At 41.2% G+C, this 10,703-nt stretch overlaps 1 protein-coding gene across 1 annotated transcript in view; it reads right to left on the bottom strand.

Annotated features, from left to right (window-relative positions):
- Nucleotides 1-618: 618 nt before the first annotated feature.
- Nucleotides 619-10,703, bottom strand: part of CALCR (calcitonin receptor) — a gene marked incomplete at its 3' end in the record, with an annotated part of 66,451 nt that continues 56,366 nt past the window's right edge. The window contains exons 11-12 of the mRNA XM_084260435.1: nucleotides 8,030-8,071; nucleotides 619-840 (exon numbers count right to left, since the gene is read on the bottom strand). Of these exons, the coding sequence (XP_084116561.1) occupies nucleotides 619-840; nucleotides 8,030-8,071 (264 nt within the window). The remainder of the gene's footprint in view (nucleotides 841-8,029; nucleotides 8,072-10,703) is intronic.

Genomic DNA, 10,703 nt, shown 5'->3' with positions numbered 1-10,703 from the left:
GTTTTATGCACTGCTAATGGGATAGGAATATTTTGGGGCATCCTTTGGAGATCACCAAGATTTTAATACTTCGGAGTGATTCTTGTCATGTTCATCTCTCTGATTTGTCTTGCAATGTGCAAAATCCTTTAATAAGTCATCCATCTTGTTAGAAGGGGAAAAGTGAAGGACTGCAAGGTAGTTAAATCTTGTGAAAGTTGGTAGTTCAAAATCTGGTGTTAATGTATTGAAAGGGAAAAGTGCTGAAAGTTTCCAAGTGTGATGTCCGGATTTGTTCCTTCCTGTTTGCTATGGGGTAGCTGGCACTGTTAGTACAGTCGGATGGCCACTTCATATGGCTGGTGTGAAGAGATGAGGAGATGACATAGCCTGGTGTTCAGGTCTGTGTTCACTCACTCCCTGCTGCAGTTCACAGGAAGAAATGCTATTCCCAACCCTGCATCATCCTCCCTCTGTGCCATTGCTGTCAGAGGCTGATGATATAATATGTGAATAAGATGTGTCCTTTTACCTGGTCTTGCCCTCTCCAGTGGTGGCTTTGATTTGTGCACTCCCACCCTTCTCCCCACTTTGTTCACAAGCAGATGAAATGATGTGTTTGCAATGGCTGGTGCTGAGCTAGGCAGATGTCTCTCCAGATTTTAACGCAACAAGTTCAGAGTCCTCTATGTATCTTCCATTTAACTGTTCATTGTTGGAATCATGATGGTACAGGTAAACAGGGACCTCTGTGATTGACGTGGCAGTGTAGGAGGTAGATCGCGTGGAACAGTGTTCTCGGCGCCTTTGGCCCCACTGGGTTTTGTACTGTGTCCATTGCCTCTTCAAAGCTCCTTGTACCTGTTAAAGGACCATATAGTTATGGTCAGGCATCACCTCAACCCCTATAATTGTAGACATGTTAAAATATGATAAGGGAAAGGGAAGGGAAGGGAAGGGAAGAGAAGGGAAGGGAAGGGAAGGGAAGGGAAGGGAAGGGAAGGGAAGGGAAGGGAAGGGAAGGGAAGGGAAGGGAAGGGAAGGGAAGGGAAGGGAAGGGAAGGGAAGGGAAGGGAAGGGAAGGGAAGGGAAGGGAAGGGAAGGGAAGGGAAGGGAAGGGAAGGGAAGGGAAGGGAAGGGAAGGGAAGGGAAGGGAAGGGAAGGGAAGGGAAGGGAAGGGAAGGGAAGGGAAAGGTGAAATTCTCCATGGCAAATTCCATTAGGTTTGGTCTGCCTCTCTCCTACCCTCTGCTCCCAGCTCCAGAAGCAGAAGCAGTTACTCATCTCTTGGCATTAGTTCCCTCCCTGCCTACCTATGGCAGCAATGACAGTTTCTGCAGTATTACTGCTTGTAAAGAGATGGCTACAGGTTAGCCGTTCCTTTAAGAGGGAAGTGTGTAACAGACTACTGCACAGGAACACAGTAGGATCCTGTGGTAGAAGAGGGAGGAGGAAGGAGAGATGGTGATTAAAATACATCTGATGCTGCAGCTGGGTCCTTGCCCCTGGAATGTCTAATGCATTGTAATCTCTGAAGAAACAACCTTGAGTAAAACTGGCCATGAATGGCAAAGTGCAAATACATTTCAAGAACTTGCTGGCACTGATTTTGTAGAGAGAAGGAGTTGGATGATTAGTACAGCTAAACAGAGATTTTTTTTTTTCCTGGTAATTTAAAGGCAGGTTCTTTGCTGGCAAAAAAAAAAAAAAAAAAAAAAAAGTGTTGGTCACAGCCCTCTGTGTAGCAAAGAATTTCAGCCTTTGGACATTCATCTTCTAGGAGTAAAATATTTTATTCAACATATACTTAAAGAGTGATGTTATATATGGTGCCAGGGTATGGCTTCAACTATTGAATTCCACAAGGGAATAAGAAGCCCTTTTCCAGCTGCATGTTCAGGCATCCAGGCACTTGCTATCTCCTTCCCAAAGGAAGCATTGAGACACAAGCAGGGAGTGGGCATACCCAGATCATCCAGATCAGTGATTCTGGACAGCAAAATGTGAGAATAGAAGCAGTTTGCCATAATAATCTGCTGTAAAGGACCACCCCTCAAGAGGAAGGCAGCGTCAGGTGAGCAACTGTGATCACAGGAGTGTCCCAGAGTTTCTGTGTTTCTGCTGAGGTGAGCTCTGTATGTCATTTTTGCTCAGAGAGTAGTCTGAAGTCACTCTCCAGGCTCTGTGCAGAACAGTATCTTTGATTCATGCAGATGAATTTGAATGACTTTAACATTTCCCAAGTTTCCAGAATTCTAATCGCTATTAATATCTATATAGTAAAATGTTATCTACTCACTACCCACAGCTGCCTGCAGAAAGCTGTTTCATGTCACATAAGGATAAAGCTTCAGAAGGAATTGCTATGAATCCGAGATGCTTACTGAGCATTCAGAGGGAGTATGCAGCTTGCCAAGAATGGATATTTCAATTGCTTTAGCTTTTTAATTTTAATCCAAGATGCAAGCCAAGGTATGAGGACCTGTGCTATAAATCCTTACTCATGCAAGCAGTTGCACTGACTTTGGTATGACTACTTGCTTGAGTAAACAAACATTTGCTGGACTAGACCTTTAAAACTAACTGAAAACCACATCTAATGCCCAGTTTCCAATACTAGCTCTTTTGTTGCTGTTGCTTGGCTCAAGACAAAGTTGTTAAGAGTTCTGTACATTTAGAGAAATGTATTGCTACATCAAGAAAATAAATGGCTAAGTGTAGGTTAACTGGATATCAAGCACAGAAAAGACACATAGTTACAATGGGGTTACAACTTTAATCACTGGGGCTGTGAGCAAAGTTTACTATGCCAATATTGAGATTTAAAGTGAAATGGCTGCATGCAAGGATGTTTCATATCACACCATTGCCAAAGTCTATTAGTAAGAAATAATTACTGTATGAAAGAGTAATTCGGATGGAAGACAGATATATTACCCAAAGTAAACCCTGTAAAGACTTTAGTCACTTAATTGCCTTTTGATGTTACAGTCTAAATATTATAGTTTAGCCACACTAGAAGCAGTGAGGAGGGACTGGAAGAAGAAGAAGAAGAAAACTTTGGAAGGACTCACTCAGTGACTTTCCCCAATATTACACAGAGACAGAGGTTCCTGTAACTTACAGCTGCACACAATGAGAATAATGCAAACATCTTGGGTGCACAGCAGCTCTGCCTGTCTGAAGCCATCTCTCCATTACCACCACTGTGGTCATAAGCACCTCTTTGCCATTGTGCACCTCTGGCCATCGCCTCTGCCCCTCAATATTGAGTATGTTTGCATTTCACAGCAGTTCATCCATTCAGATTACTCTCAGTGCTTAGTGAAGGTGGCAAGACCATGGTCTTACAGCCTTCCTGTTCACCGCCTAGCCCCCTGGATAGACCCCAAGGCTTTGATCACTCTTACATGGGCAGAAGAGCTGCTGTGAAGGTGATGAGCTCCTGATGAGCTCTCCATCTGCTCTTAATTAAACTGGAGTCTGATGGGCCATCAGGGCAACCATAGGTCTGGCCATGATAACACAATTGACTAAAGAGAGAAGAATAATGTCACTTGAGTCTTAGGAAGCCTGCTGTGAGGAGCTTATAGTTTTCTTCTCTGAAGGGAGTGACACTTAAATTGTATGTATGGTCAGGGAGGGAACAGGCACAACCCTTCCAGTTCAGCACATGATTAGATGTGCCTTTAGCCAGGTTTATAAGTCTCCACAGAGCACTGAGAGCATGAGGTCAAAGCAGCTGTGTTTATATTCTCTGCTGAACTGCTGGCCTGTACAAGAATCCAGCCATAAATGGATAATGGATAGTACAAGCTGCTGCACTTGAGTAAAGCAATGTGTTAATCTAGATTTCTGCCATATTCCAAAGATCTCAGATGATCATAACTCAGTGCCAACTAAAACCATTTAAATGTGTAAGCACTATTACTGTGCATTTTAAATGTGTAAGCACTATTACTGAAAATCACATGCACAGCCACAATGGATTAACTACCAAGGAGTCTTCTGGGGACCCCAAGGGACAGGGCAGTGTCTGCCATGCTTTCTGCAGTGATTGCTGATGAAACAAAGTAAAGTCCAAATGAATTAAGAGCCTGAGTTTATATACTCTGCTCTTCAGGACTTAAGAAGGATTTTCTGTTGTCTATTATTCTCACTGGCATTTAAGATACATGGTTGATCTTCTTCCAAACAGACTTTCCATTTTGTTGGCCAGCCTTACAGTCTAGAAGCAATCTCAGGTCTGGAAATATGGTCTGGTGAGCAAAGACCTTGTATCATCTGTTGCTGTTGGACTAAGAATCTACACTGCAGCTAGACACTGAGACGTTATATGAAAATGCAAAAGAAGATCTGTCATTTTAAAAGTCCAAAAAAAATCCATTGTTTGTGTTCATTGCTCGTTCTTCTAGATGAATGCAGGCATCAGCACAGCTTCTTATTACTACTTTTACAGTTCTGTAGATGGGCACATGGTACTAAAGTGAGGTTGGTGAGGTAGCGGTCAGTGAATGCAATAATAAAACACTGTCAGGTAGTACTGAGTTTAGTGTTTGTCCTGGTGAAATTTCACGTATTGAAGTTAAACATTCCAGTAGGAAAAAGTAAATCCCAGAGTATCCAGGCTCCTGTGGTTCTAAAATTAATCTCCTTACCCCACACTGAATTTTCTCATGAGAAATAATTTTGAGCTCTATGGCAGCAGATATACACAGTGGCTTGGAAACAACCTCCTACTATGACTGAAGATCAGACTGTGGCTTTGGTCTATGTCATAATGCACCCAGCAGGTCTGGGAGAAATGATCTCAGCTTAGTTCTCTTGGGCAGCCAGGTTCAGGCCTGCACTCGCTTTGGAAGGACCTGATGTCATCTTGGCATTAGTCTGCTGCTGCCCCTCTATAGATTTTGTACCTTATACATCTACACCTTGTGTAACTGCAGAAAGAAATGGGACTCGGAGGAAATTTCACCCTGTTTTCTGTCGTAGTCTGGCACAGGTATTCTAGTATGCAATGATTATTGATAATGTGCTGATGCAAGTAGCGCCAAATTGTCTTGCCTCTGTATGAGTGAGGTGCCATCTTTGACTATCTGCCCACTTTAATGTGAAATTCTAAAAAATTTACTTCCTTTATTGTCTAGTAAATAAAATTTCCCATAAGAAAATGATGAGGGGGTTTCTCCTCATCCCTGCCATTGGCTGTTAGACAGTCTGCAAGTCTGAACCAGGTACAATTTTGAAAATGGGTTTAATGGTGAAAAGTACCCAGGTGCCAACAAAAATCACTTTCAACCCATCTGGAAAACCCAAATCCCCACAGCTGTTTGTTCTTACCCCCAAACTGATGAACATTTCTGATCAGCCACTCCACTGAGGCACCATTAATCCTGTGTGCAGTCCAGAGCTACCCAGGGGTAGTTAAGTCATCCATGTGATTACTTATGAGAGCAGCAGAGTACAAACCAGGAAGCCATGTTTCAGTATTATATTAATTTTTTATCTCATTTTGGGCATCATCCTTTCCAGATGTATCCCCTCAGTGATGGCATGCTGAAAATTCAAGTATCAAAAGTGGATATCCAGATAAGAGCATTTCACAAAGAAGAGATCCTTTTGCTCTGGGCTTCCTGATGTGTGAAAAAGGCTTTTGGAGGTGAATAGGGGTTTGGTGACTATTGCTGTCAGGATTTGATTTAGACTGTGCATCTTCAGCCCACCCAGGGAATGACTGGCTGCTTTTGCCACTTCCAAGCAGCAGTTCAGTTAATGCAGAAGTCTGCAAAAGCACAGCACATCTCTAAGGTCTGAATATTATATATGAATATGATGCATTTTCTTAATGCAAATATATTTATTATGAATTCTAAATTACATGCAATACAGTACTTAATGAACAGAAAAGACCTGTGCATTTATTTTAGACTCCTTTTTTATTCCTGGAATGTGGCTTTTAGTTTTCTGCCTTGTATGCAACAAAGGTTAGTTTGTATCAGAGACAAACCCCTTCATACCCTGCAACCTAATTTTTAATTCAATGATACATACAGTCTGCCATGACGCTGGCAAGAAAATGCTTAATTATTCTATATTCATTTTTGTGTAACTTGGAAATCATATTCCTGGAGTTGTAAGGATGCATATACTTTTCTGACACTGTGACATTACCAAAGGTACTTTGGAATTAGAGCTCTCTGATGAAACATATCTAAGGAACAGCCTTTAAAATAGTTTATATTTTCAGTGCTTTTTTTTTTTGCTGCTATTCCTCATTTTTAGCATTGCTGCAGCCTTTAATCTTGGCACAAATCTGTATGTTCCCATCAGAGTTGGAGAATTACAGAGTAATTGACCTTTCACACTAAAGCGATAAAACATTAAGCAAATTTGTTTTGCAAAAGCTAATCTGAAAAACATGGAAGATGACACTGGGAAGAGGGAAGAAGGCAGTGTTCAAGACCAGGATTTTGGGGTAACGCACTGTTTGGAGGCAAGTGAGGACACCTGGAGCACTGCCTGTACATAGCTACACAGTCATTCCTACAGGGAGAGGATGTTTCAAAAATTGCCTGGCTGGTTTCTGCTTTCTCCATGCCAGGTCCTCCCTACCAAGGAGAATCAGAAGTCTTTCTGTGTTTCCATGGCATGGAGACACAAAGTGTTGACAGTAAAGGACAAGGAGAAAGGTGGTAGTAGATGTGGGGGACTGAAATGTGATAAAAAAGAAAAAGACTTGTACATCCCGCCAACTTTGTTTAATTGGACCCATGAAACCATGAACTTCTGCACTATGATCTTTACAGCAATAATTTCATGTGAGTTTCTGGTATCATTTACTGATCACGTTTCGCCATTCTCTTTTATGCCTCCTGAGAAGCCATGCTACAGAATTACACTGGGAGGCCTCTCATCTTTTTTACTGCTGTGTTTCTCTGTACATTTACGCAGCGAGCCAGCCAGAAGCAAATGGACAGGTCTGTCCACAAGTGGTGGCAGAATTTAATTCTCTCTGCCATCCCAAAAATTGGCAAAGCAGCCAGTAGCACCTTATCACTAAGATAACTTGCTATCGAAACATCAGTGTGGTGACATCACTACTTGGAATTTGCTACTTTCTAAAAATATACAGGGAGGACAAATATCTTTAGGTTGACATACTGAGTGTTAGCATCACAAAGCTTGCTCTGTATCTAATACATCTGCTCTGGATTCAAAACTACATTTTTAAAAGACTTCCTAGTTTTGCTAAGATATGGGGTGTTTTATTTCGCGACAGTTAAGTGCTCCTAATGCATTGAAAAAACATTTTTCTGCTAACCATCTTTAGGAAGCAGCTTACAGTAGGAATTTAAATAGTTCTTGAAATATTTTAACCCAGTATCTTTTTGTAAAGTGTAAAGATTTAGTGAAGTGGACATAAAACCGGCTGTAGTTATATAAAATATTGATCCAACTGTAAGAGAATGGGAGACATCTTTGCCTTAAGGGTTTATATTTCTGAGCTACTACTGACCTTAAAAAGCCCAGCACTTATCCTCAAAGGAGTGAAAGTAATGGCACTCCTCCAGGCTCCTCTGCTCTGACAGTGCTTCTGGGGACAGTATCTGCCACAACTCTGGGGCTGAACGTGGCACATGGCTCTCTAGGACAGAACCCTAGAGATCCCCATGGCTTCTTATGGGGCAATGTGGTCCTTCCAGGTGATCCATTCTGCTCTCCTGTGCCAGGAAGGGAAGTAGAGAACATTTGGCTTCTTTACTTAGACCTCTGTCTCAAAATTGCAGATGGTAGGAGGAGAGTGGCATGCCTGTACCTCGTTTGGTGCCATTTGCTTTGTAATGCTAACACTCCTGATTCATCTGCTCAGAGATATTCAAGTCACGGTCTGCACAGAGCTTTGCAAAATGAAAATTGCTGCTTGTATTATAGTGACTAAACCCAAGGTTGTGTGGTGTCAAAGTTTGTAGTGCAATTACTTCATTTCCTCATTAATGAACAACCAAGTGACTATTTTTCAAGTTCTGTTTGCTGTATTTCACATGCTTACCTCACCATTGAAGAAGCAGAATATCGTTGCCACCAGTAAGCCCTAAGAAAAAGGAAAAGCAAAGAATTTAGAGATCACAATATATACATTTTTTTGGGTGTTGCTTGGAAATTTGTACTTGAGGAATACCAGATAAAAATATTAGTCTGCTTCCTCTGCATCACAGACAGTGCACCTAACCTTCCCCTAATTCACAGTTACTTTGTTACACTGATTTTTGTCTTTTCAACGTGTTTTACCATTTTCTTTTATATTACCAGTTATAGATCATCAATTTTGGCAATTAAGTTATTTTTGTCCAAGAGGCCTAAAGAAGGAAAATTAAACAGCACATAAGGTTACATCTTGCTTACAGGGGACTACCACATTAGTACTGACTATGCTGAAAAGATGGCAAAGGAATTGTGTCCTATGTGCTGGCCCTTGTTTTTTAGAGAGCAGTTACCCAGTTAAAAGTGTTGCTCAAGGAGACCCTTTGAAAGGCTTTAAATCAAACTGCATGTCAGGATAAGTGGGCTTTTATGTAGGGCATCAAGATGGATGGCAAGGATGTGAAAAGAGGTATAAATGTTCAGAGGAAGGAAAAAAAATAACCCCACAGTAGGTGAATTAGATGGTAGGGTCAGAGAACAAAAGAAGAGAGAGTGCAGATCTCTTATCTTGTTCCTAAAAGGTTTAAAATTAATTTAATTATTGCCACAGTTGTTCAGATAATATTTTGCTGCTGCTACAAGGCTAAACAGGGCCAAGCAAGGGACATGAGCTGAGAAAGTGTGACCTTAATGAGAGCAAACTCTTGCAGACAGAGCCTGCCATCCCAAATCATGCAGTTACACCGGTCCGTGTTACAAACTGCACTCGGTCTTATTAAAATAGCATTACATAGCATCACGAGGAGCCAAATGCCTTCATTTTAAATTACTTAAAGCAGCTATTATAAAGTAAACCTATGGCAGTTTGTGAAATTGAGGGGAAAACTGCAATACAATAGCTTGTGTTCCCAAGGGCTGCTTTGAAGAGCTTTACAGCTGTATCTTTTTATAAACCCTCATTTAACTGATTACCAGTTAAATTGTAGCTAACGCTTTTTAAAATGTCTTGGACTCTCAAGTGTATATTTTGGACCACAAATGTAGGGAAGCAATAACTGTTTTAACAAAATGCTTATATATTAGAGATAGGCTGGTTTAAAGACGTGCTGACCACCTGAATTTTGGCAATTATTTTACTCCAATACATTTTCTCTAATGCAGAATTTGTAATTTTACATGACATCAAATATGAACACAGGAAAGCATGTTTGAGGAGGAGGAATGGTAGACCTAGTGAGAAAAAAGAAGGTTTCTCTTCATGTTTTGGAATAGCAGGAAGTATTCTCAAACCCCTCAAATCCCAGCATACGATGTGCAATGCACAATTGTTGGTCCATAATCTCTGGTGTCAGAACCGCCACAGAGCCAACCAAAATCTTACACCCTTAAAGCAGGACTTTGTCAGACCACAGACTCCTAAATCAAAAATGTATAGAGATTTGAGCAAACACGTCCCTTCCTGGTGGCCTGGGTTGATCTTCTTCTGTGCTGTGAGTGCTACATTAATTTGCACAGTTGTGCAAAGCACCTGATGTTGAACTGCACGGTATGTGGTCTCAGCAGGGGTCTCATTATTTTGCTAAACTGTTTTTATATTAACAGCAGTCAGCCACGATGGGAATTGAGATGAATCTCAATCTCCCCTGGGAGCAGAGATGCTCAGTGGACGTCTCATGTGAGGCACGGCAGATACAAAAGACACCAGGAGGACAGAATGAAGTGGAAAAATTTTTCGAAGAAGTCTGCTGTTCAGCAGGAGTTTTAACGGGGAATTTGGGAACTGCAGTTCACCTCAAGGCAGAAATTGAACCTGAACTATTGAAGTGAAGCCGCTTTTCCATTTCAGTTCCTGTATGGTATTTGAAATCTTCTCTTACATCCTGCAATTGCTCTAATTTTCTTCTGTTGGAGAGTATAGTTCCCTGAGCCTGTGTTCTCTCCAAGCAACTTCTGACAGGAAAAATAAAAAGGAAGCTGTGGTCATGCGTTGTATTGTATCTTCAGTTGTTCTTCTGGAGTGAGCTGAGAGCAGATCTGGCTCCTTGTTATTTTGAGACCATGGATGTTGTACATCTGGCTGAAGAAATTATGTTCTCTTTTTGTTCTATATATATCTCATTGCTCTTCTTCCACTAGCAATGGCCATCTTGACTCTTCATCTATGTTTGCATTTGATTTTGTAGCATTTCTATTTCTATTATTTCTTCTTCCATTTTATACATAAAGCTTTGTCCATAGTTCAGAGTACTATTGCTATCTTCATCTATAAAGCTATGGAGACATCATCAGCAGAAAGCAGGTTTGTCTCTTTGGAGCCAGGAGGTCTCTCTAACTGCTTCTGGTTTTTGCTCAGGGTTCAACTCTTATTAAGGATGAGATCTCCAGGTCAATTATATTTCGCTGCCATTGCATGGAGTTGTTAAACTGACCTGTGATATATTGTCTGCTGTCAGCAGGATAATGGTGGCAGTGGTATTGAAGGCAAGGATGAGGAATATATTTATTTTGAGATTAAGGCCTTTCATGACTGCTTCTGAAGTTCTTAATTTCTGAATGAATGTGACTTTCAGCAGAATCATGCC

The sequence above is a fragment of the Gallinula chloropus genome, assembly GCF_964237585.1.
Source record: "Gallinula chloropus genome assembly, chromosome: 2".
NCBI lineage: Eukaryota > Metazoa > Chordata > Aves > Gruiformes > Rallidae > Gallinula > Gallinula chloropus.
Note: the sequence above shows the minus strand (reverse complement) of the source record. Positions and strands in the feature narration are given on the sequence as shown.